The 24,476-nt window shown below is 52.7% G+C and overlaps 10 protein-coding genes across 10 annotated transcripts; 5 read left to right on the forward strand and 5 right to left on the reverse strand.

The window, feature by feature from the left end:
* BD324DRAFT_618687 (hypothetical protein) lies at positions 1-3,667 on the forward strand. Its single transcript, XM_022015067.1, has 2 exons — positions 1-1,200; positions 1,254-3,667. The coding sequence occupies exons 1-2, from the start codon at positions 166-168 to the stop codon at positions 3,636-3,638; spliced, it is 3,420 nt and encodes a 1,139-aa protein (XP_021873023.1). The 5' UTR covers positions 1-165; the 3' UTR covers positions 3,639-3,667.
* Positions 3,668-5,558: 1,891 nt separating this feature from the next.
* Positions 5,559-7,953, forward strand: BD324DRAFT_577257 (kinase-like domain-containing protein; the record flags this gene model as incomplete). The annotated part of the gene is made up of 10 exons (XM_022013247.1): positions 5,559-5,829; positions 5,885-5,977; positions 6,032-6,114; positions 6,174-6,368; positions 6,421-6,471; positions 6,524-6,960; positions 7,005-7,381; positions 7,430-7,582; positions 7,634-7,818; positions 7,876-7,953. 10 exons carry the CDS (start codon positions 5,559-5,561, stop codon positions 7,951-7,953), a joined length of 1,923 nt encoding a protein of 640 aa, XP_021873024.1.
* A 606-nt stretch (positions 7,954-8,559) lies between these two features.
* Positions 8,560-10,030, reverse strand: BD324DRAFT_649251 (ATP-NAD kinase-like domain-containing protein; the record flags this gene model as incomplete). The annotated part of the gene is made up of 4 exons (XM_022017962.1): positions 8,560-8,691; positions 8,743-9,591; positions 9,640-9,899; positions 9,970-10,030. The coding sequence occupies 4 exons, from the start codon at positions 10,028-10,030 to the stop codon at positions 8,560-8,562; spliced, it is 1,302 nt and encodes a 433-aa protein (XP_021873025.1).
* Positions 10,031-10,084: 54 nt separating this feature from the next.
* On the forward strand, positions 10,085-12,474 carry BD324DRAFT_618694 (hypothetical protein). The gene is made up of 5 exons (XM_022015068.1): positions 10,085-10,521; positions 10,581-11,020; positions 11,065-11,408; positions 11,458-11,545; positions 11,587-12,474. Exons 1-5 carry the CDS (start codon positions 10,419-10,421, stop codon positions 12,340-12,342), a joined length of 1,731 nt encoding a protein of 576 aa, XP_021873026.1. The 5' UTR covers positions 10,085-10,418; the 3' UTR covers positions 12,343-12,474.
* On the reverse strand, positions 12,459-14,531 carry BD324DRAFT_314240 (thaumatin family-domain-containing protein). Its single transcript, XM_022012464.1, has 10 exons — positions 14,137-14,531; positions 13,970-14,063; positions 13,819-13,901; positions 13,754-13,768; positions 13,572-13,700; positions 13,473-13,511; positions 13,338-13,427; positions 13,242-13,296; positions 13,139-13,190; positions 12,459-13,076 (listed from the first exon to the last, which is right to left on the reverse strand). Exons 1-10 carry the CDS (start codon positions 14,354-14,356, stop codon positions 12,576-12,578), a joined length of 1,278 nt encoding a protein of 425 aa, XP_021873027.1. The 5' UTR covers positions 14,357-14,531; the 3' UTR covers positions 12,459-12,575.
* A 704-nt stretch (positions 14,532-15,235) lies between these two features.
* Positions 15,236-16,615, forward strand: BD324DRAFT_655414 (hypothetical protein; the record flags this gene model as incomplete). Its single annotated transcript, XM_022018816.1, has 7 exons — positions 15,236-15,282; positions 15,444-15,495; positions 15,607-15,690; positions 15,790-15,932; positions 16,174-16,232; positions 16,290-16,426; positions 16,484-16,615. The coding sequence occupies 7 exons, from the start codon at positions 15,236-15,238 to the stop codon at positions 16,613-16,615; spliced, it is 654 nt and encodes a 217-aa protein (XP_021873028.1).
* Positions 16,588-19,121, reverse strand: BD324DRAFT_618700 (Septin-domain-containing protein). The gene is made up of 11 exons (XM_022015069.1): positions 18,700-19,121; positions 18,587-18,618; positions 18,376-18,504; positions 18,231-18,312; positions 18,054-18,188; positions 17,880-17,997; positions 17,726-17,824; positions 17,412-17,680; positions 17,320-17,359; positions 17,061-17,267; positions 16,588-17,014 (listed from the first exon to the last, which is right to left on the reverse strand). Exons 1-11 carry the CDS (start codon positions 18,876-18,878, stop codon positions 16,988-16,990), a joined length of 1,317 nt encoding a protein of 438 aa, XP_021873029.1. The 5' UTR covers positions 18,879-19,121; the 3' UTR covers positions 16,588-16,987.
* A 131-nt stretch (positions 19,122-19,252) lies between these two features.
* On the forward strand, positions 19,253-20,654 carry BD324DRAFT_618702 (leucine-rich repeat-domain-containing protein). The gene is made up of 7 exons (XM_022015070.1): positions 19,253-19,473; positions 19,532-19,571; positions 19,627-19,731; positions 19,785-19,855; positions 19,981-20,002; positions 20,061-20,194; positions 20,243-20,654. The coding sequence occupies exons 1-7, from the start codon at positions 19,435-19,437 to the stop codon at positions 20,612-20,614; spliced, it is 783 nt and encodes a 260-aa protein (XP_021873030.1). The 5' UTR covers positions 19,253-19,434; the 3' UTR covers positions 20,615-20,654.
* A 7-nt stretch (positions 20,655-20,661) lies between these two features.
* On the reverse strand, positions 20,662-22,128 carry BD324DRAFT_618706 (Phospholipase/carboxylesterase/thioesterase). The gene is made up of 5 exons (XM_022015071.1): positions 22,039-22,128; positions 21,798-21,899; positions 21,264-21,538; positions 21,044-21,119; positions 20,662-20,910 (listed from the first exon to the last, which is right to left on the reverse strand). Exons 1-5 carry the CDS (start codon positions 22,121-22,123, stop codon positions 20,735-20,737), a joined length of 714 nt encoding a protein of 237 aa, XP_021873031.1. The 5' UTR covers positions 22,124-22,128; the 3' UTR covers positions 20,662-20,734.
* Positions 22,129-22,488: 360 nt separating this feature from the next.
* BD324DRAFT_618715 (hypothetical protein) lies at positions 22,489-24,461 on the reverse strand. Its single transcript, XM_022015072.1, has 2 exons — positions 24,019-24,461; positions 22,489-23,794 (listed from the first exon to the last, which is right to left on the reverse strand). The coding sequence occupies exons 1-2, from the start codon at positions 24,067-24,069 to the stop codon at positions 22,805-22,807; spliced, it is 1,041 nt and encodes a 346-aa protein (XP_021873032.1). The 5' UTR covers positions 24,070-24,461; the 3' UTR covers positions 22,489-22,804.
* Between the last annotated feature and the right edge of the window lie 15 nt (positions 24,462-24,476).

The raw sequence follows: 24,476 nt of genomic DNA on the forward strand, positions 1-24,476 counted from the left end.
CTCATATACTTACCTCACAGCGAACCATCGATCTCTCTTGTAGCTTGTGCTTTATGGGCAAACCGACGCTGCAACGACGTTCAATTATGCCTTGTCAAAAGGTCTGATAGTACTTAGTCATCCCTCAGGTGGACTGCGCCACCAGCTAACTTACTCGGTATCACGATGGATCCGCTCGATTGCCTTTCTCAGCCACCTCACTCTGAATCTTCTTCTTCTTCCGCATCCTCTTCCTTCTTCCCTCAACCATTCAAGATTGACTCGTACAGACCTCCGGCTGAACATTATTCATCTCGAGCCAATACACCCTCATTTGCCACTCCTTCTCGGACGTTTAGTCGGTCATCCTCCGTCTTCAGTACCAGCAATAACTCTTACGCGACGAGAGTGGAAAAATACAAGTCTGAGAAACTGGAAAAGGAGCGATACGAATCTGCTCTGAAGCTCAAGTCTACATGGGAGACCATCTATGAAAAGTACGGCTCGGTCAACCCGGATGAAGATGATGAGATTGATATCAACACTGGCAAGATTGTCATCGACAGAGGTAGGTTGAGGTCAATGTCGGCCAGAGCGTTCGGAGAATTGGAAGACGAGGATACGAGGTCTAGTCTAGGGCCGGACGATTGGGTCTTTGAAAGTGATGAGGATGAACTTGGAGCTTGGGATGAGAGATCAGGATTGGATGATCAATTTCCAGACCCGGCGGTGACTCGAGCGATGAGACCTGGGTGGACAAGGGAAGATCAAGAGGATTTGGACTCGTTCCTAAGGGCAGAATCCGTCAGGCGGACGACGCAAGAAGAGGATAATGATGAAGAAGTTGCGCCTGCAAGGATCAGTCGTAAGACAGCCCCTCAGGAAGACCTCAGCGATGGAGATGTCGAGGAGAGTGAAGAGGAAATGGAAGAGGTAGAAGAAGTTGAAGAAGTGGAGGAGTCTGACGAGGTTGAGGAGTCTGAAGAAGTCGAAGAGGTGGAGGAGAGATGGGAATATGAGTCTTCTCCGGATATGTCACCGCCAATTAATGTCTCGAGATCGGTATCGAGGAGTTCTTTGGCCCCGACATCTGTAAAACGACAAAGTGTTAGACCGGCAGTGGTACTCCGTGACCGCTCTACATCAGACGACGAGATGCTGTCAAACCTTTTGCCGATGCCGTTGACTGGCACTTCTGTACGGGCAACGGGCCGTACCAATGTAAGTTGGACACCCGCCACGCCCATGAAATGAAATGCTAACCCGCTTTCTAGGCTCGTCCTTCACCGCCAGCATCAACAACCCGAAATGCATTCGAGGTGGTCATTCCCGCTCGATCTTCGACCAACAAGCCATCTCCAACTAGGCGAGCCAGAGCTCTGACCGAATCGCGTCAACTCCTCCTCGACCTCTTTACACCGCCACCGTCCTCCCCACCACCCGGTTCAGCCTCCTCATCAAAGAAATTAAAAGGCAGGACAAGCTCGAAAAGCGTTCCCCCAGCGCCGACTCTCAGGGACTTGTTCTCTCCCAATTCGCCTGAACCTCCCTCCAAGCCAGTACGGCGCGTCATCTCTACTGGCAACGTATCGACCAGAGAGAAGAACAGCGACAGCGACCCCGCTACATCGCCTCAGAGATGCCTCCAATGCCTCCTCGCTGGGGGCGACAGACTTAAGTGGGCGGGACGCTGTCCTGGCCGATTGGTGGGACGGGATTGTCCGTTGACTGGACCAGTGGACACCGTTCCCACGAGGAACGAAACCCCAATTCGGCCCACTGAAATCACGGGAGACTTCCGTGCGCCCCAAAGCGGTGTCCTCTCACCTCCAACCCCAGACCTCATACATGCTGACGCCGAGGAGACATCTCAAGTATATCACGACGTCGGTCTCACGACTCTTGCAGATGGCAGCTCGACCGACGGTGTTACCAGAAATCTCTCCCAGACTCCCCGAAGCGGTCTCATGACCCCTACTCCGGAAGGCTCGAAGCGTCAGGCTCGACATTGCGTTCTCTGCCGTGAGGCTGGAGGTGACAGAGCGCTTGGATCGGCCGAATGTCCTGGCAGGCGACGGCGAAGAAGGTGCAAGTTTTCAGACGAACATCAAGTATCCGAGCTTCGATCGAGCTCCTCCATGCCAGAGCTTCGGCTCAGAACACCTCGCAGTCAGTCCGAGGTTTCTCCCAAACCACAGTCACTGTCTGCGCAGAGGGTTTCTCATCGGATCATGAGTTCCGAGGAGCAAGATCAGCTCTCGCCAGTTGGTCTACCTAGACAGCAGCAGGTTGAAGCCGCTGAGTCACCTAAAGATAATGCGTTCGTACGCCGAGGCTCAGTCAAGGGTTCGGAACGGTCCTACACACCATTGACGGGATACAACTTCCAACGCGGTACAACACCTCTGCCTCGGGGTGCCACACCCTTGTCCACACGCCGACAACTGTTCACGCCTAAGGGGACCAATCCGAGACGATGCAAATACTGTCACCGGGCCGGTGGAGAGCGAGCTGAAACGGCTTCATGGTGTCGCGGCAGGACTTGGGCGAAGAATTGTCCATTCTACATGGATGGGCGGGATACGCCTTGCCCCACACCATTCCGAATGACCGTGACGCCTGATCGATCCGTCTCAAGGGAACCGTGGCACCATGGACACCCAGAGGATCCGAGCGAATACCGATCAGGGCTACCACAGGAGACGCGATCGTTCTGGCACCCTGCGAACGCTCGTTCCACGATTGATCTGTCTCAGCCAGCGTCTTCGCCCCATGCGTCGAGCACGCGTTTCGCTCCACGATCGTTGCTGACGCCCATGTCCTCCACGAGTGAGCGTGGATCCTCGATAGCCACCGGATCTCAGCCTCGAAAAAGCATTCTGCGGCGTCCTTCAGAGGCGGCGGATGTATCTCGCGAGTCTCCCGCGCCGAAACGCACTCGATTTTCGCTTGGACCAGATCTTCCAGATGCTTCCACCGTGCTGTACTGTCGACCGGGAGAGGACGTCCTCGGATTGGAGCGTGTCCCATCACGCCCTATGCCGTCCTATGGATCCAGTCCGTATTCGAAAGAGATGTTGGTCCGGGCTGCCGACGCTGGCGTGGATCTCTCCGCGAGATTGACCGGACGACTTCCACCGAATCTGCTCAAGAGCATCGGCTTACTAGGTAATACTGGCAGATCCTCACCCGTGGCAAGTATGAAGAAGTCTTTTTCGATGCCCTCAGTCAGGCACGTAACGCATAGCTCGCCAACAGCGTCTTGGTCACCTCTACCTTCAAAAACCGCCAGGACGTCCCTCGATCGAGCGCGGCGCATGCTTCCTCCACCCTTACCCGACAAATGTTATCAACCTACACCGCCCTTATCGACCGGTTCCACCTCTTCAGCTTCATCTAGACCCCGCAGTCGATCAATGTCTCTTGGGACGCCTACCCCTCGCACTAACAAGGCTCAAGCTCGAGCTCACCCTCATTCCCCCCCTCGCCCGATTGCGCAAACCCATTCCGGCAAGCGCGAAGGACCAGCCTCTGCCGAGCGAGAGGATCTTGGCGGCGTCGACGGCGTTGCTGAATCCATCTCCTGGGGATTGGATGAGGATGCAGGAGGATCTGCCGATCTTTGCGAGGGAGGGAGCAGCTTGATTAGACTGGTTTGAAATCTATGTCATGCATGTGTGTATATGCTAATTAAAATGCCAAGCCTCTTTTGAAACTGCCACATATCCTGACATCATTCAACGGGGGTCCAGGCCTCAGGCCTTAGGCAATGGGGACTCATTGAGCGTCGTTGCAGCGACGAGCACTGCGAGCACTGCAAGGGCTATGCATGAGATAGTCTCCATCGTCGTGGAAAGATCATGCATTGCATCTGCTACGCATCTGGACATGCATGATGATGATGACAAGGGGTACAGGCTCCAGCTCTTGATACAGTTGGTGGGAGACTAATAAAACGCGCGCACGAAAGCGGAATCAAAATTCGCCAACACGTCGTTAAAGAATTGGGTGTTGCATGCCAAACGCAACGGTTCCAAGGCTATTGTGACATTTTGAACTCGATTTGTTCAGTCTCACCTCAAGCGTCGGACTCCAGCAAAGGATTGTCGGACAGGAGAGCCGATCCATCAGTCTCATCTCCAGCCTTTTGCTGGCCCGCGTTCAAAGTCTATACGTCGTCGTCGAATCCCCCTTTGGGCCGTCGGCAGTCGACCGCTAGCAATCAAGGAGGAGGAGACAATAGGACGAAACGTGTTGCAAAGACATTTCCGGAAGGAACAGCATCAAGGTCGATACTGGTTGTGCCCCTTCGTTTGTGAGATCAGCGACTCTCATCCAAGTGACGTAGAGCTACAAGGAGGTCGTATTCGATTTGACGGATTGGCCCATTCTCAACCGCTCAATAACAAAAACGCACATTCCCTCCCATTGCCCCTTCTCATCTAAGACACTTTAGGCACACTCAGTCAATCGCCTCTCGGTTCATTGAAAGTGGAGAGCAAAGGTATCTTGCAGATTGAGCTCGATATCTGAGACGACAGACATCGGTACATCGTCCCTCTCGCCAGTCAGCAAGATTCTCGAAGACCCCCCAAATTCTAGACTGCTTATTCGTTCACCGCTTGATCATCGGTCGTCAAGTGGAAGGAGAAAGGAGTAGGACAAATTACGATCATTTCTTGCATCGACCGCTAAGATTCGTCCATCTCGCGCACACACGCTCTCTCTCTCCTCATCACCTCACAGACATCAGCTAGATCGGCTCCCGACTCCCGTTGCCCGCGAAACGACCCTCGATATCCCGTTTTCACATCAATCGCATCGACCCTGACCACCTTGGAGTTCGATCTATGCACCGTTCAAGATGACGGCCAGTAATGTCAGTCCAAAGAAACAAATCCGTCATCCGCAAGCAAGCTGTGAGTGGTCCCCGTAGCTAGCTTTTCACGGCAGACAGCTAAACCCATCACAAATTAGACACCGGCGCAACTCCCATGTCATCAAACGAAGATATTCCCCCTCCAGGCAGTCGCACTGTAGAGTATCACCGACCGTCTCGTAATTCTACACACTACACTTCCGCCACTGATATGGCTCTCAATATGATTTCCTCCAATACGTCCTCGTCAGTCACATCCAGTCCTCGTATCGGAGCATCATCCGGATCCAGTCAACATGGTCACGGTGGCCCCGCACCTTCTGCATTCCGCTCTCCAAATTATGAACAGGCCATGCTACCTTCTCGTGCTGCTCCCATCCCTCCTGGATCATCGCGTCGCGACTCCTCTTCGGGTCTGCCCACAACGCCTCTCACGGCTGGGGCAGGCTCGCACATCGGACCCTACTCCAAATCCGCGACCAACACTCCGAACCCTAATCGATATTCTGCTGGATCATTACCTGGTTCAGGACAAGGTCTAGGCATGTCGAGCGCTAGCGGAGGAGGTGCGGGTTTACCACCTCCCCGTCCCACTCGAGCAGGGACCATGCCATTCAATGAGCCGTCCAACGCCGCGAATGGCGTTCCTCCCCCTCTTAACGCTTTACGCGATATCCCGCCAACACCTGCAACAAATCGCATGGGACCTACACCGACGAGCGGGTCTGGTTTCGTACAGCATACACCTCCCCCTCTCGCCCATCATCCGTACTCTGCCCCGGGCAACCCCCATATCGCCACGTCGCTCGAAAAGAACTTTGAAGATAAACTCGGGATATCCGGTGGAATCCCTATGGGCTTGAACGACAGCAAAGATAAGGACTTGCCAAAAGAGCCCAGTGGTGGGCGTAGTCGGAGTGGTACAGGGAAGAGTACAAACAATAAGAAGAGCATGTTTGGGGTATTGAGTGGTGAGACAGCTTGATGCGAGCACCTTCAAACAAAGCTGAACTCAGCCTCCTGTAGATCTCTTGACCACAAACAAAGCCCCCGTAATCTCTACGCCGTATGATCCGATCCACCTGACACATGTCGGATTTGACTACAACACTGGCCAATGTGAGTGTTTTGGCCAATTGCAGCTATTCATTCGCTGACCCCTCTCTTAAACAGATACCGGCATGCCGGCAGAATGGCAAAAGATGCTTGATGACAATGGCATCACACGCGCTGAACAGGAGGAAAACCCTGACAAGGTAAGCTTGACTGTTCTTCTCGAGTCTCGAGAGGCGGACGACAGCTGACGCATGTTCAGGTACTCGCAGTCGTCCAGTATTATCAGAACCGGGATGTCACCGACGATCAGGAGGAGCAAGTATGGTCAAAGATGCGCAATGCCGAGCCACAGGATGTACCGCCGTCTCCGGTAATTGCTTCCACGTCACGAGATATGTCGAGGGAGAATAGTCGCGAGGCATCGTCGGGATCAGGTCGACACTTTGCCAACCCCGTGAGTTGTGGGGCGAAATGCAAGGTCGGCGCCGCAGACTGACGGGATGTAGCGAGCAGCACCGCCTCCACCTGGAACATCTGGCGGTAGCGTGAGGACAGTAGTGAGTCGAGCCTCTCATTCCTAGTCGCTGTGCTGATCTTCGATCCTCGTAGAGCGACAAGACCTCGTCTGGCCCACCTCGTCATACACCCGCCGAGCTGACAAGGCCCGCTCGACTCGCTGGACCCGGCGGATCGTCTGGCGCTCTCGATCGCTCAGCTTCGCATAGGACACCTCCTACACAGTCCACAGCCAATTTCAGGCCGTTGGATCGAGCCAATACCACTCGAGCTCCCGCAAGCCGGATCTCTCCACCCGGTCAGAACGGCGCTGTCCCTGGCGCCTCACATCAGCAACCGCCATCTTCACGCGCACCTCCTCAATCTGCTGGGGTCCAACCTCGACAACCACCTGCGAACAACAATGGAGTTACACCGAGACGGAGAGAGAAGGATCTCACCAGTCAACAAGTCGTTCGGCAATTACGACAAATCTGCTCGCCTGGTGATCCAAATCTGGTCTACCGGAATCTCGTTAAGATAGGACAAGGGTGAGCAGAATGAGCTAGGGTGGAAAGGTGCTGACTTTCCGCAGTGCTTCCGGTGGTGTCTACACTGCTCATGACAAGTCTGGTCAACCAGTTGCTATCAAGCAGATGAACCTGGAGAAGCAGCCCAAACAAGATCTCATCATCAACGAGATCCTCGTAATGAGAGAGGCAAAACATCAAAACATTGTCAATTACAGAGACTCGTACCTCATCAAGGGGGACCTTTGGGTCGTCATGGAGTACATGGAAGGAGGACCCTTGACGGACGTGGTGGTCGGCCATTGTTTCAGCGAAGCCCAGATTGCAGCTGTCAGTCGGGAGGTCTGCGAAGGTCTAAGACATTTGCACTCCATGGGCGTCATTCATCGGGACATCAAGTCGGACAATGTGTTATTGTCTTTGAACGGGGACGTGAAATTGAGTAGGTTGATGTGCAATCTTGGCCTGGTGCAGTGCTGACGCGCCGCAGCCGACTTTGGTTTCTGTGCAAGAATATCAGATCCGCTCCAGGCCAAACGGACGACCATGGTTGGTACACCATACTGGATGGCACCGGAGATTGTCATGCGTAAGGAGTACGGCCCAAAGGTTGACATCTGGTCCTTGGGTATCATGGCTATCGGTGAGATCATCACGCTGTGTCGATGCAGACGAAATCCTGACCGCAGCACAGAAATGCTCGAAGGACAACCGCCGTATCTAAACGACAACCCCGTCAGAGCGTTATACCTAATCGCTACGACCGGCACACCGAAGATTGAGGATTGGGATCGTTTATCCGAGGTGTTCAGAGATTGGTTGACTTGTTGCTTGACGGTGGATCAGCAAAAACGACCACATGCGGATCAATTATTAAGGGTGAGCTGATGAGCTGGGTGATCTTCAGCGTGAAAGATAGCTGACGGAGTCGGACAGCACGAGTTCTTCCGGAACCCCGCGCCTCTTATTTCGTTATCAAATATGATCAGAGCGGCTAAAGCGGGGAACAAGTAGAGCGACCCTATGGCTGTTAAAGAAACTGCAAGCCGACTCTTCCGTCGTCTTGACCGCGTCGCTTCCTGCCTATGCCGACAACCTGGTCCTTCATCCAGCATCTCCCGGGACGTTCCGCGCTACACTTTCCGACAACCCCGACTCGAAAGACATCACGTCCTGCCTCATCAGATTGCATGTCCCATTTTTGTTTTCGCCCAATCCAACAGCACGCCAATGTACGATAATGTGTGTATAGACCCAGCAGATCAAAGTTCGTGGATCGCTCCTTTCTCTCTCTCCTCTCCCGATCTCACTCAGACCCCTCAAACCTCCAAGACTCAAAACGAAGGAAAGAAATGACAGCCGCGTTGACGTTTTGACGAAAAGACCTTGATGGACCATTCTCGAGTATCCTCTCCCCACCCTTTTCAACTTTTACGTTTGGTCATGCAGTCTCAAATTCTCCAAAAAGTGTCCATGCAGAAAACCTGTGATTGTTCGAGTTGTAACGCAGTACGCGAGATGCAGAACACTCAAGCGAGCATCTGGGACATAGGGCCAATCTATCGTTCTAGTGTCTAGTTTCTACGTGCCAGGTTACAAGACGATTCGAGATCAGCACCTTCATTTCCATACGAAGAAGCCATGTCCCGCGGGGTGTCTGTCCATGAGCTCAACTATGGCTCTTTCGCCAGAAGGGATGACGTGAATGTCACCGTCCGCGCAGACATAGTGTGATGCCTGGTGGCTCGTGTCCTTTCTCTATGGATCAGCATCGTGGACTGCGCAGGGACATTCCCAGCCTACCGTCGGGATCCAGTCAAATCCCTGCGCTCGGAAAACTTCGACTGCAACCTCGCCTTCTCCCCCATGCTCCAACGATCCAGACTCATCTCTCGCAAAGGTCAGATTGACATGACTTCCGTTCTTGTAAATGTTACCCGCGATTTCGCCAAGTCGCTTCGCTCGCATTTTTCCTGTGGCTTCTTCTCCCTGATCTTGAGCTGCGATGACACTTGGATCTCTCCCTGGTCGAATGATGATAATGTCCATGGATGGTCCGCCGTCCTCAGACCCAGGCGGCAAGAGGGATAATGTCGGAGCAACCACGAAGGCTTGTTCGAGGCGATTAGCCGTAGTTGTACTGAGGAAGTAACTAAAAGGACCGGGGACGACCCATTCTTTCGTACTGGAAGAGGACGAGGAAGAGGAGGATGAAGCAGATATTGATGCGTCTGAAATGGTAAATGGCTCGATGAACGACTTTGTTTTGGGCGAGTATTGTCGAACACGGGTTCCTCTGAGTACAGCATCGGCTTTGAACGCCACTGACATGTTCTGACTGGCAGCGACTTTGAATCGCTCTATGCCTGGCATTGTTTCGCGCAGAGCCTCGCTGTCGTGTAATATTGAAGCGTGAAGCGATGTTGACAGGACAATGTGGGTTGGTATTCGCTTTTGGGAGGCGATGGTGGTGAGCGTGATGGGGAGAGGTAAGACATTCGTCTGGGGCGCCTTGAGAGACTCAATGGCGGAGGTAAGGGATGACAGTTGATGTTCGTCCTCGTTCGTGAGAGTTGCCAAATGCTGACCCAGCTCTCCAACAGAGTCATGGCGATGTGAATCTGGAAAGAGAGAGTGAAAGAGAGCGTTCGCCTTTGAGATTGATTAGCAAAGCCTGGCCTCATAATGCTGTGCACGAACCGTTCCACAAGGCAGAATAGCAAGTCTCCAGGTGCCTATACCCTGATCATCGCCAGCTGAAGACTGATCCAGTATCCCCTCGATCAACTCATGAGCCGTTCCATCCCCCCCAGCCACAATGACCAATCGAGGTTCTTCGAGAGGTATAGAGTTCTGGATCTCTTGACCTATTCGACCAGCATCTTTCACCCCGCTTGTTTGATGAATTTTGTACGCGATTTGACAGTGCTTGAGCAAAGGCTCAACTTTAGCTCGCACGACTGAGGATCCGAAGGCACACGACTCGTCAGTGCTGGTCGACTCCACATTGCCGAATTGGCTTCAACTCACAATCTGCAGCCTGTCCATGTCCAGCCGCCGGGTTGACGATGACGTGGAAGACGGGTGCCATATTGTCTCAACGAGAAGTGTTCCAGAGCCGCACCCTGCTCTGCTCGTCGCCCGAGATGATGATATTCAAAGCTGTGTTCTCAAGGGCGTGATCTCCATATGACCGGGAAGTGTGGGGTCTCCAAGATTTAAACGGAGATCCAGCATATGTCCGCGCTCAGAGTCACCTATCCTCTCGAGTCGTCCCTATGCATTCACAATCTCACAACGTCGAGTATCCTGGCAAGGTATGGACCGACTCTGAGGCCTCTGTCGTCGCCAAGCTTGACAGGTTAGCTTGGAGGAGCGGTGCTCGAGTTGAAGAGGTTCAATGACCAGCAATCGATAACGCGACGCGACTGATTGATTTTTCTGGTACCACAAACGGCAGCGCGGTTCTGCTTAGCAGCATGCCCCGACTCGAAGATGTCGCTTGTGCGATATGTATGGACTCTCTATTCTGTGGAAAGAATGATTTGGATGAAGTGCTGCCGATCTCTACGACATCATGTGGTGGGTCTCTGATTTTCGCACCCGGAAGTGCTTTGTATCTAATTGCTTACTCTCACCAGGCCACGTCTTTCACGATCTGTGTATAAGAAACTGGTTCGCGACTCAAACAGAGGGACGAAGGGAAGCGGCACAACGAACTGGTCGAGCCTCCTCTGCTCGCGAACCTGGACCTGTTTGCCCAACATGTAGGACTCCCTGTAGCGAGAACCTAGACACGGCGCCGGAAATCCAGAAATTATACATAAATACGGAAGGAGATGCGGATCGCCATATAGGCTCCTCCTCAAGTCGATCACAGGGGACATTGTCTCAGATGACTCCGAGGAAGAGCGAAAAGGATCGACAGGTCATATCTATGGCTAGGAGGGCGAGGGATCTACAAGACGAACTAACGAATCACAGCTCAGAGAGCGAGTTGACTCATGTGAACAACTCGCTTGTCAAAGTTGAGGCTCTAGTGGAGGAAGTCGCTTCAGAGCAAGCATTCCACACTATGAAGGTGAGCCGATGCTTACGTCTCTAAACCAAGCTGAAACTTTCTAGACGTACCTCGGAGGCCTGACGAAAGCTATCAATACCTTTCGCGCGACGCTCGAGACCAGTCCCCTCAACTCGACAACGAGAGAGAAACTAAGCGAATTTGCTCTGGTTCAAGATCAGCTTCGTGAACGGTTGAAACATTTCGATACGGTCCTCATACCTCGAGCTGTCCAAAAGGCTCGATCGGAGGAACGTCTCGCCGCGCAAAGGCTTCTTAATGACGAGGTGAAAGCGAGAGAGAGGATCCAGGCAGAATACGAAAAGGAAAAAGTGGCTAGGCGTTTGGCTAGAACTGCAAAGGCGGATCTCGAAGCCGCTTTTGAGAAGGAAAGAGCGACTCTCAAGGCGTGAGCACAGCTGTCACCCCCCTATGACTCAGCGCTGATCCATGTGCAGAGAGTTGAAACGCGGGGAAGAAGAGAGGGCAGCATTGAACACAACTCTGGCAGAACGCACAAAGCTATTGAAATTCTCTCAGGCCAAGGTAGGCAGTTTCGTCTTCGATCCATCTGACGGCGATGTCAGGCAGAGGATCGGCGGAATCTTAAGGGCAGAGTCAAAGAGCTCGAGGCGGAAGTCGCTCGGCTGCGAAGCGAAGCTGCTCAGAATGTTAGAGCGCCGGCAGCGGAGCAGCCTTCTCGTACCATCAATCCATCATCCACCTCTGGCAATGTTACGTCGAGTGATCCACTATACGATTTCCCCGCAGATCCCCCGGTCTCTGACGATATGGATTTTGTCAGTCAACACGCGCAATCTCGTAGACGCCGAGCCGACCCCGATGAATCGCTTCAAATCGATATGCCCTCGTTGGATGAAGAATCCTTCCGTCGATCGAAAAAGCCTTCTACGACCGCTCGAACATACGCCTTCACTTTGGATTCACCAAGGCGTCAGAAAAAGTCCACTGCGATAGATCTCACATCACCAGACGACGCAGCCTTGCCTCCCATGGTACGGTCAGGGCTGCAACAGGATAGCTCTTCACCCGCTGGAATCATTCGGACGAATCCTTTCCGGGCTACAGAAGATATAGCAGGTCGTCGGATGTTGAAGTCGTCCTCTACTTCTGCCATACACCTGGGGCAAAGCACAGGACACCATCAGATCCACTCTCTTCGTCGGCCTTTACAGCCAAAAGCAACTGGCCTCTCGGATGAAACCAGGCTTGAGAATGGGTCCAAGTCGAACAAGTTCAAGGCTTATTTCGATCTTGCAGATGCGAATGGACGTCCAAAGAAGGGTGTTGTGGGAGGAGCCAAGGTCCGGAGATTAGCGTGAAGGAGGAGATTTGGTTAGACATTGAGCGGTTTTACGACTAATGGCATCTGAGGACGTGGGGTCATCGCATTCGACGACGAATTCATGTTTGTTGTATTCACCCTAGCTCCATCGCATCGTACATATGCACTTTCCGAAAGTAGACAACGGCGCTGGCGCAGCCATCCATTATGCCTTCCCTGAAGGATTACTGTCGCACCTATATGGTCTTTCCAGAATGAGATTGCCGAGGTCTACGTATTCTGACGCTGCTTCTCGATCCCCCGCTTGCTCTTTGGCGTACAGTGTTTCGCTTCTGACGCCGATGCGGACGGGCTCTGCTCCCAAGCTCCGAGGTGTTGTCCGCCAGTCTGCCAGTGATGATGCCCATTACCACCGTGATGATTTCCATTCCCCCATCCTCCCCAGCCAGTTTCAGACGACACCGGGACAGGCGGTTGATAGACTGTCGTCGATAGGCTCGGCAATGGATCGGCCTGTGAGGTCATTGAGAACCCGACTTGATGATTCGAGCTTGATGGGCTGGGTGCAGGGAAGGGACCCCCAGAAGTCGAAATACCGCCCCCCCCTCCCATCGCGGAAGAGCCTTTTGACGCACCTCCTCCGCCTCCACCCGAACCGGATCCATCACCGATATTGATCTCCCCGCCTGGATCCTGAGTTACAGCTTCGGAAGATGAAGGTGGATCGGTGATACCGCTCTTGATGCCGCCTGCGCATAGTTCGAGCGTGTACTGATGGGGAAAAGGGTTCAACCTATTCAGCTCGTTACGCCAGGCTGAATGGAGACTCTCACACTGGCGCCACTTGGGCAATTGAGAACTGCAGTTTGGTTCGGTACCACATCGCTAGGTGTAAGTATCAGTTTATCTGTCTATCTGCGACCAGGAAGGACTCACTCTTTGGCAAATACGTATCCCATCTTGCACATTGGCTTGTAAACGTCGTAAAACGCTGAGAGGTCATGAGCTACTTGGAACCACGGCGAGCCTCACGGAAATTTGACGCAGGGCAGTTGTACAAGTACGCTCCGTTACAGCACGAAGGGCAATCCTGCCAATCAAAGGTCGTCACACCTTGGCCGACTGCACCACTGTCAGGGAGGGCGAGGCGCGATCAGAGCAGCTTACGGTAAAAGATGCCTGCTGAGCACGCTGCAGCGCATCCCCCTTGATGTCGGAGTCAATAATACTCACATACCTAGTCCCCTGCAAAGGACGCCAACTCACAAATCTGATCTGAGCCCTTTGGCCAGACGAGCCTTGGATCGCACTGTCTCAATATATCTGTCTCTGCCCCACAAGAGGCTACAGTGCATGATGACGTGGAGGGTGTGATGCTCATGGACACGGTAAATCCTAGGCGAAGTTCAGTATGTATGAAACCTTCCCATCAAAAGTCGAAGACTTACCCTCTACCATCGATACTGGAATGGACGAGTTAGCTCAGCGTCCAAGTCTGCTTGACCAGTCTTACCATCATAGAAATCGCCGTATTCTGCCCCGCCCATCCCAAACTCCGCGATGGTCGCACCTAACGATCCGTACGCTTTGCCATCACTGTCTCCGCAAATACAGTGTCAGCGAAGCCGCGGAGTCGCTGAAACCCCGCTCGCCCTATAACTGACCAATTGTTGCCTCCACCGACACAGGCTCCGATCTTGCATTTCTCGACGTTTCCGTTACATTCGCCTGAACGAAGCCAAATACGTCCACTCTCCCCTACGTCAGGCGAGAGGGCAGGGTCAGCGAATCACGTATCTGACGTTTAAAGGTCGCATGAACCGGCACTCACAATTGTCCGGGACGATCAAGTCCGTGGTTCCTCCTGCTGCTAGTTCCCAAGCTGGAGGGGCTACACCTCCTGAGCTCAATGTGACCTGATCGCCTTTACCCGCGTATGCTGGATAGACGTTAGACCCGCAGGAGTTCACGACGTGGATTGTCCGGCCCCCCGACACCTGCGTCTGGAGGGCTGGGAGGATCAACAGGGCGAGAACGAGTGTGGTGAGCATCTTAACGGAGCGACGGCGGCCATTCGCCCGCACAACGAGCCTTTATGCTTGCAGAAGGGACGGATTGATCAGTGGACTGTCTTGTGTACCCGCACTGCAGGGCGACGAATCAGTTGGCGTGGCGCGTAAACGAGCGTCTTGTAAGTCAGTCGCAGGTTTGCTTCGTCTTGAATTTCGAGAGGTTATACACACAGAGGTCAGAATGTTGCTCTAGATCACTAGCCCGGGGATCAAGAGTCCAAGTAGAGTCTAGACCTAGCAAGATCAATGGGACGCGTTGTGTCCTGAAACGAGGCCCCGGTCGTCAAGGTTTCAGGATAAGAGGGAAGAGCATCACACCTTGTAGGTGGACAGTATCTAGGATCTCCTGATGCCGCCATGTCTCGTTGGATCACACATAGATAGAAGGGAGGCGCATGCTTGGCTGTTTGTCACATACGCCATGTAGGGGATCATATCTCAAGGGATGGGTCTCGTGGACATTTGCTCTGCCCTGTGTGGCAGATTTTGCGTTTCGAACGCTGCCTTTTTCTCGTGGCGAGTGTGGTGAGGCGTTTCAGTATGAAGATCCTTTGGTGAAATGAAACCTGGATTCGAGTGTCAAAGGAGAGTCAGATGGGTGCGAGATTCGAGGATGGGGCGTAGATATGGGGCAGGGTCACTTTGGAAAGACCGCTCGACAAGTGCGGGATCTGCACAAGGACGAAGCGGACCAAAAGTGGTGGAAATTACTATGCCAGGTGCCACAAACCTGAACTGAACTGAAGTGGATCATTGTAAGGTCTCTATCAAGAGGCCACAATCTGTCTGTGACCATCTGCGGGCTGGCAGTACCGAGGACTAGCTTGAGGGTTAGCCAAAAGGCACCATCGTTCCGACATGTCATCCGCAGACTTTGCAGACCCTCTAAAAGGTCCAAATGGCGTGTAAGTAAACATCCGTGCGAGTCAAGCGGCTGGCGATGGGCATGAATCATTGACTGACTTATGGATACGCGCTCTGAACAGCACTCTTACCCTCTTCCACCTCATCACATTCCTCTTTGGGGCTTTATCCATCGCAACATCTCAACTTGATCTTCCGCCAGCATTGGAGGCTATGGCTGGAATGTGGCGCCGTGCCATGATGCTCTTGGTCCTGTGAGTCTGGCGTTCGCACGGCCATCTCGACCTCCACTCACGAGGGTTACGCTGGAGATCAGTGTCCTTATCGGCCATGGGATAGTCTCGAACCAAATACTTCTGTATCAGGAACGAACAAAGAGGATGGCAGCCAAGATCGAAGAGGGGAGGCTGGGGAAGAGGAAGAAATTGCCGAAAGACGAGAATGCCTGGGTGAGTGAGCGTCAGCGTGCGTCCTTACGAGCGGAACTTACACATATCCATCGACGCTTTGACGCTTTATTGCTCTGTACCATTGTCATCGACTTCTAGGACAACCTCTCTTCGCACCCATCCGCCTTCCTGACTACCAAAGATGGTAAACCCAGACTGTTTCCCTTCCCTCTAGGTAAAGCAGGAGGCAGTCAAGGTCTCAGAGGGGAATTGTGGTGGGAAGCAGGCAACGCAGCACATGTGTCAGTGTGGTCATCATCGCCTATCGCGCGCTAGAAGCATGTCGATCCGGGCTGACGCACGAGTTCAGAGGTCACTTTAATCAATGTGAAACCCCCGAAGCGAGGGAAGCCCAGCGCGAAGAGATACAAGAGAAAGAATCGGCGAGAGCTAAGGTGGCGAAGAAGGCGATCAAAGAGTACGAGAAGAGTAGGAAGAAGCAAGTCACCCGTTCCCATCGGCATTCCGCTGACTTAGACTCAGATGGGCAAAGAGACTGTCCAATATCAAATTACTCATGGGCATTATCGTCGTCGGCTTGTGTAGGTCTCTGGCCGCCCTCATGACAGATTTCCACGCTGAAGCTATGCACGGTACAGTCCACAGAAAAGCAGCCGTGGTTGCTCTGGCCGGACTGATCTACTACGTCTTCGCGACGGAACTGGCTGGGATGCTGAAACCAAAGGAGAAGGATCCAGACGACGACCCGCCGACCAGAAGACGCAAGGTACCCACGGTGAGTTGTGTGACCTTTTCTCGCTGGGTTTCGCTTCTGATCTTGACACCCTCCCAGACCCCCGGAATGGCCATGACGTACCTGTACGAACCTACTGGTAATGGAGGCGTCAGGGAAGCAGGGTCAATACCAGTCAATGCGCCGAGCAACCGATTAATGACCAGCACAGATTCGAGATATGCTTCGTGAAAGGTGGACTAGTGCTCAGCGTATCGATCGCAGGGCGACAAGGTCTTGCCACGTCGGCAATCTGGAGAGGTAAATTGCATGCATTAAATTTGAGGAGGCATGCACTTTGCCTCCAGCATTCCCTGAATCACGGGGATGAACCGAGGTTGGAGCAGTCGCCAGCGGATTGCTCGGAAGGGCCTCGCAAGATAGACATGTGACAGAGATTACTGGCAAAGAGAGCGTCCAGTCGAGAAGGTAGGTAGGATGTCGTGATAGGGGATAAATTTATGTGATGCACATTGCACATGAGGGGGTCGTGAGTCGTCCGAATCGAGGGGTATCAAAGCGAGAAAGGTATCCCCATGCCAGGATGGGAAGCAGTATCCAGCACTACTTGCCTATACCGAATCGCTTTTTCTGGTGCCCTGTCAGCTCCGAACACCTAAGTCGACAGCTGACTCACCGTGCCCTTCTCAGGCGTCAACGGTCGACCGCTCTCGACCCTCCTCTTCTTATCCTCTAGGTCCAGTCTTTGCTTCTCCAACGCCTCCTTCATTTCTCGATGGCGAGCATACAGCTCTTCTTCAGATTGCTTGAGCTTTTGCTCCTTTTCTTGGACTTTTTGTTGGAAAACCATCTTCATCTCAGCTTCCATCTTGGCGAGTTTAGCCTGGAGCTGGGGTCAGTCACAAAAATCAAATGGTGGACGGCGGCCGACTCGCCTCGTGTAGGGCTCGCTCCTCCGCTTGTTTGGCAGCAGGACTGAGCCGTATCAGCTGATGAGGTACGGTTTCGAGCGACTAATTCAGCTCACTTGGTCTCCTTGAATACGCTCTCGTCCTGAGACACACCCATCGCCTTGAGTTTATCGGTTCGATAATTCTCATAAAGAATGTCATTGGTGTGTTCTCTCAATTCCTCCATATGGGTCCGAACGAGCATCTGACGTAGCTTGACAAAGTCGCAGTGCTCCTCATTGTCCACCTCGATCACACCCCATGGGTAGGCTCGCCCACGAACCTCGCGACCGTTAGGTGAGCGAACAATGTTGTCGGATCCAACAACGGCGAATGGCACTTTGCTCTGCGCGGTGTCAGCTTGAAACCCCTTGAAAAATCACTAGCTCACGATGATCTCTTCGTTCTCCTGGATTGTCTCTTCGTCCTCATTCTCGTACTGCGGAGGTTGAAAGATTCGGATGCCATGGTGAGCGATATCAGCAAGGACCTGGGAGAAAGCATGTCAGCAGTGCGCCAAGTCAGATGCTGAAGATTGCACCCACCCGTCGCTTGGACAGAACAACTTCTTCCTCGGTCAGAGTATCCGCCTTGGCGATCACAGGGATGAGATTGACTTTGGTGTGCAGTCTACGCATGAATTCAATGTCGATGGGTTTGAGGCTGCGAAGAAAGGTCAATTCGAAGGCTTGATTCAGTTCATGGAACTGGTAGCTCACGAGTGACCGGTGGGCTGAATGAAGTAGATGCAAGCGTGGACACGGTTGTCGACAAGTTTCAGCCTGTTGACTCGATTCTCCTGCTCGAGATAGGCGTCGAATCGAGCCTCAATATTGTCAACGATAGGTCTCCAGCTGAGGGGGCGTCAGCTAGAGGGTTTGAAGAAGGGAGCTGACCTCTCATCGTTGTTGACAAAGTCTCCAAATCCAGGGGTATCGACAACGGTCAATTTGAGTCTGACTCCGTTCTCCTCGATATCTGTGGATCAAAAGTGGAAATTGAGTGCTGAATGGCATTCCGCAGTTTAACAACAAGACTCACCCGCACTGATACTCTCAATTTGGACTGTCCTTCCTCTATCGACACCGGGAGCTGGGATCTGTTTCGGCTCATACAGCTTCGTCTCGAACAATGTGTTGATAAGTGTAGACTTTCCAAGGCCTGATTCACCTATTGTAGCATCAGCATCAGCGTATGAACGCGAGAAGCGGTCCGAGCGGCCGAAAGGATGGATGGGGGTCGGTGCACTCACCAACGACCATGGCTGTGAAGTTGAAGCCGCGTCTGAGAAGGAATGGAGAATCAGCACATTAAATGATATGGGGGGGGTTGCAGATTGGATATGCAGCCTGCCCTAGAACCCACCTCATGCTTCGCCTGTGGACTTGATTGGGCAGATTGGAGAACCCGACCCAGCTCGCTAGCTTTTTCCTATTGATAGGGTTGACAGGTTGAGTACCGGAATGTCCATTGACACCGCTCGTACCACCCGAAGTACCGAGACCATCTTCAACAGGCTGTGGTTGTTGCTGTTGGTATTGCATTTCGGATCTCGCTGAAGTCGCGGATTGGGGTTCGTAGTATGAATCCGCGATGGTGCGGAAGATGAAGTGTGAGGTATGTGCGGGACCAGGTAGAGGATGGCCGTCACTGGGACGTCTGGAACGAGGATTGTAGAGAGTTCAGACAAGATACACTCTGGGTCCAAGCTGCCAAGAGGCAGGTATGAAGAGAAGTATGTATAGAGAGAAGGATGGATGGAAAGGGTATGCAGCAGCAGCAGGTGCGGGTCTACACGAACCACGCCCCCGTCGCGCGGCACCGCCGCTGTAATCGAAGTGCCACATGTCGATTTGTATGGGCCCGGCGTTATATATAACGCCGCTCAGTTATGATTGAGCCACGAGAGAGCCACTGTATTTTTCCAACCGAAGTGCGTTCTGCATGATCATTGATTTACTGAACACATTGAACATTGGTACTGGGCAGAGAGACTTGGATCAAGGCTCAGTCTCACCATTGGGCGCGTCTACAGCAGACTCATTCGCGAACTCATTTGGACGAGTACTATCAGGCCGGCCTCATAGCTGAGTCCGAACCATGCGTCTGACACCCGATGTGGTGTCCAAAACACCTTCAGTACGTTGACTTGCGAAGTATGGTGTACAGAGCACGGTGCTGAACGAGACCCCGCCAGCATTTGAACGCGTTGAAGGAAAGAGAATTGGATCTGAGAGGTGCTCACCTTTCCCTCTTGCAACCGAGAACTGGTCGAGCTCACACACCTCCCAGGTCTCCAAATACCCGTCATTGAAAACCTTGCATCTCATCAAGGGACGTACGACACGCTCAACTTGACGGATAACTCGTTGACTGTCCTGGGGAATATCCCGCTGTGTATGTCAGCTTGAATCGAGATCATGCAAAACTTTGCTGACGGTGAACATAAGCTACACGTCTTCAGGCTTTACATGTTGGCAGAAATCAAATCTCCTCCATATCTGTATCTTTACCCGCCAACGTGAGTGATTGGGGACCTTTCTGGAGGCACGAGACGTCACTTCCTTAGTCTGGTGTCCGAAGGGCATACTCCAGACCTAGAAATGTTACGTGGGCTTTCTTTTGCTGATCATTCCCTGTTTCCAGATCCCCAATCTCGTCACTCTTGGTGAGCTGATTGCGACCCTTGAATGTCGGGCACCCATCTGACTCTCGTCGTCTTCTAGTCCTGTCTGACAATGTCATCTCCTCTCTCGCCACTCTCGCTCCTTTAGAATCCCTGACACACCTCCAACATCTGTCTCTGACCGGTAATCCGATAACACAACATGAGCACTACCGTTTATTTGTCATATGGAAGGTAAGTCTGACATCTCCCATTCTGTCCCGAGCTCATCCTGCTTGCCAGGTCGGTCGAGGAAGCCTGCGGACATTAGATTTCAAACGTATAAAAGATTCTGAAAGAGCGGCTGCCAAGAAGCTTTTCGTTGACTCCACAACTTCCCTTCCCAATGCCTTGGCCAATAGACTATCAACATCTACAGCGGCTGTGTCGGGATCAACGGGTCTGACAAAGGGATCAGCGGGAGGCGCTGGAGCTGCTGGAGGAGGTCCGCTGAAAGGAGGCAAAGGAAGATTGATGACGCCTGAGGAGAAGAAAAAGGTGGTCGAGGCTTTGACGAGGGCAAAGACGGCGGATCAAGTGAGGAAATTGGAGAGAATGTTGGCAGAGGGTTTGATACCGGAAGGCGAGGAGGGTGTACCGGTGAATGGATCATGAAGATGCACGAGTCTTTGGACATGGAGAGGAAAAATGAGGTGGTCAGTCGTGCCACACGGTCAATGCATGTGCAATAGTTGTATCCTAACACGAGATGATCTGAGGAGATCCTTGCCAACCCTACTTGAGGGCCGCCTCGAGCCACAGTTTGATATCCTCAATTTCTCTCTGGTTCGTTCCATGTCCAATGTGCTCATATGTTTGGAATCGCAATCCTGGACGAGCAAAGATGCTCCCAGCGGGAACGCGAGGGAACCCAAGTTGACGAGTGAGCAGGTCGACGGATCGTTCACCGACTGTAGCACGAGACGACAAGCGTCAGCGAGGTGAGGTGACTCGGAGCAAAGACACGAAGGAGTATTCCAAGGGGGTGGGGAAGGAGGGGGAGTTGAGCCTGCAGATCCAAATCCACACCTCTCTCTAACTCACATTCATACGCTACGACCGGATCGTCTTTGCCGTGTCCCCAGAAGATGGGAATGTCTCTCGAGTGTGTCGTCAAGGTCTGGATCGCACGCGGATCAGCGACATGAGTTTCGGAGGCAATGACCTGAGCCGAGCCTTGCCTTGCCTTGCAGCCACAAGTCAAGGAGCAAGGGCATTGATTGATCTCGTACACTCGCCCCGCCTCGCATCGCCTCGAGCTCACCTGTGGAACCTTGTGATTCAATGGAATCCAAGTACTCAACGCCAACAATCCTCCGAGCCTTCGTTTACCCGTTAAACCACTATACATGGCCACTGCGCCTCCTTGTGAGAATCCTCCGAGGAAGATCTTGGATTCGGGGATTCCAGCATCTACTTCAGCTTGAATGAGCGCATCGACAGATGCTATGGATGCCAAGAGTCCACGTTCATCGTCGTATTTCGAGTCAGTCAATTTGTCCAGGGTCGATAGATCGAACCAGGATGGCATGCGCATACCTGGAGAAGCAATGAGTGCGTCGCGTCAGCCCGAGGTCATAAAGTGTAGAGAGAGAAAGGGAGAGAGGGGAGGGATGACCAAAGGATTGAGACAGGAGCAGGAGGCAAAGAAGTGTGCGGCGCCGCCAGCTATGAATGAAGACGTTCAAGTACAGCGGTCACGTCGACGGTCAATCTCCCTCGAACTCTCCTATCTGATACTCTTGCCATACGTTTGTGCATAGGATCATGTGGCACCAACACGCCTCCTCCCACTCACCCTGATTGATAGTGACGGGTTGCAGCGGCGCATGGGGTAAAATCCACTTGAGTCCTGGGAAATTGCTCCAGAGAGCCTTGGCCACAGGTAACCAACCTTGACCTGGATAGCCACGATGGGAATATCAGCTGAAACCTTCCTTATCATGTCTAGTCGGAGAGCAGAGAGCATGCAACCAAAGTCGGCCTCGCTTTCGCCAGCCAGCCAGTCGGCCCGCTCGCTTGCTGGCCCTCCTACTCACCGCTATCGCCTAAACCATGTAAGAATATGATGGTTGCTGTATGAGCTTCCTTCGGAGACACTTTGAGATGTTTCAGAGAGCTCATCGTGGATGTCGACGACGATGATGATGATGATGAGGGCGGAGCGATAGCTGTGTCTAGATTCGAAGGATGTGGTACAGGGGCCAGAGGGAGGATGCTGTATACGGTTTGTGGAAAGCCAAAGAGATAGATTGCCAGGAATACAGCCAGAGCCAGTAATGGAAGCAGGGGTTTGAGCAGACGTGAGGTCGGAAGCGACAGCTTGACGAGATGCTTATGAGATGATCGAGGCAGTGTGCGGATACCCAGCTGGGGATTAGTCAAGGAGAGTATACAGGTGAGGACAAAATCATTATCCCACCCAGACTGATTGGCTCAAGGCTCAGTTCGGAACTGGATCATCCGAAGCATCCGACCGAGTCTGGCGTCATCACAGTATAGCATTAATAATCGCGCGTAACTGGCACGAGCATGCATTATATGCACATCATGCTTTCTACACACAGAAGAGAGGTATATAGAAAGGGTCTCTATAGAGAAGAGAAGAAGCCTGGTGGTATAGAACGTCCGTACTTTTCCCTTCCCTTTCCACCCAGAAAAGCAGACAAGGATTGATTGTCCAAGATTTTTGGTAAAGCCAGACCCGTGTCGACGGTGTGATGTTTCCCCGACCACGACGAGCCAAGCAGAAGATTAAAAATACACTGTAGAATGAAATGCCGAACAAGTGTGACGGTAAACGCTCTAGAAGAGCAAAGCGACGGATCCAGCAAGGACAGCGAGACCCATACCGAGACCTGGGATGGTGGACAAAGTACCCGCGGCGGCTCCGATACCCGAGCTGGCAAAGTTGCCGGACCCAACTTCAGAAATGATAGACTCGACGTACCCAGCACCACAAGTAGCATTGACGGATCTCCACAATTGGTTTTGACCTCCAAGGATAGGAGATTGAGAGAGGCCCAAAGCGTAGGGCATCTGAGATTCCCACTTGATGTATGCAACAAATACTTCCCGAGTGCAAGGTGTGCACAACTGAGAGGAAGTCATGTCGTCTTGCAAGAACAAGAATGGCAAGTTTGTGTTTCGGTAAGTGGTCGTGTTAGGTTTGATGATTGAGAACGGCGATTGTTCACCACGGGGAGAAAAGTACTCAAGCATGCGCTTGGTCATTTGAGAAACGGTCTGAGGAATGGTGATGTAAAGGTTGGCAGCTGCGAATTCGACCGGTGACCACTTTGTGAACAGACTGCCGGACGCGACTCCAGAAGCAGATGCCGAAGCGGAAGCAGAAGAAGAAGCAGCAGAAGAAGAAGTCGACGAGTTGCCAGACTTCTCCGAGGTACTGATATCCTTGATACAGTAGTCCTGATTCGCAGAGTTGACGGAACAGACGGCGGCTTTGAGAGGGTTGGCAACGTAGAGAACGTCGTATAGTTCCCTGACATCGGAGCTGTACGTGCTCTGTCCGGTGAGTTCAGCCTGGCAATTGGCATAGAATTCACTGAGCCATTGTCGGATAGTCGAATCGGCGCATCCAGCGTTGGTGTTGCAGATGGCTCCGAGAGTCGTGTTAATGTCATCTTCGTTGAGGGTGACATTGCTGACAGGGGAGAATTGGACAGTGGCGTTGAGCAATGGTTGAATGCAGTTGGAGAGCGAGTCATCGTTGTTCAGTTGGGTCAAAAAGGTGTTGCAGGTGGAGGAGATGTTGGCAGGGATGAGTGACGAATTCTGAGATGAGGTCAGTGTGCTGTTCTTAATCCCCAAAATCGAGGTCCAAGCGGCGTGCGGAAGGTTATAGGCTAGAGGTATCCGGAGGATACAGGTGACAAGACATCCTGCGACGGTACACAGACCAGTCAAGGGCTGAGATGACGACGATGCACCTTGCACGACATGGCCTTGCCAATCCGATCCCTTTTTCCCTCCACCCCCGGGCCATCTCTTGCACTCACCTGAGCAGCAGCCAGACCCGCCACCGCGAGACCCAAAGCGATGTATTTCATGGTGGTCGTAGTGAGGGTTCAGTCAAACGTGAGAGTTGAACAGATCTAAATGACTCGAGCGAGGACCAATGTCGTGGACCGATGTCGTGGTCCCACAGTCGAATATCAATGCAGTAGGACGGAGACGAGGTAGATGAGATGTGAACTCCTTTCCTTTGACCAACTAGAGTCGATGATCCAGGGGGTTGGAGATTGGTGGGGATGGAGGACGATTGAGACGGCCTTGTGACTAAAGAGTGTCGGTGTGACGAGTGATGGGTCCCAGAGTTGACCACGGGATGTGCTACTGAGTGAGTGTGAGGTCCTTCAACGACGACGACGAGCTGAATGAGTGAATGAATGAACAAGTGCTGAAAGATGATGGTGGCTGGTGGCTGGTGAGTGAGTGCGGGTTCAGGGGGAAAAAA

This window comes from Kockovaella imperatae, assembly GCF_002102565.1.
Source record: "Kockovaella imperatae strain NRRL Y-17943 chromosome Unknown BD324scaffold_3, whole genome shotgun sequence".
NCBI lineage: Eukaryota > Fungi > Basidiomycota > Tremellomycetes > Tremellales > Cuniculitremaceae > Kockovaella > Kockovaella imperatae.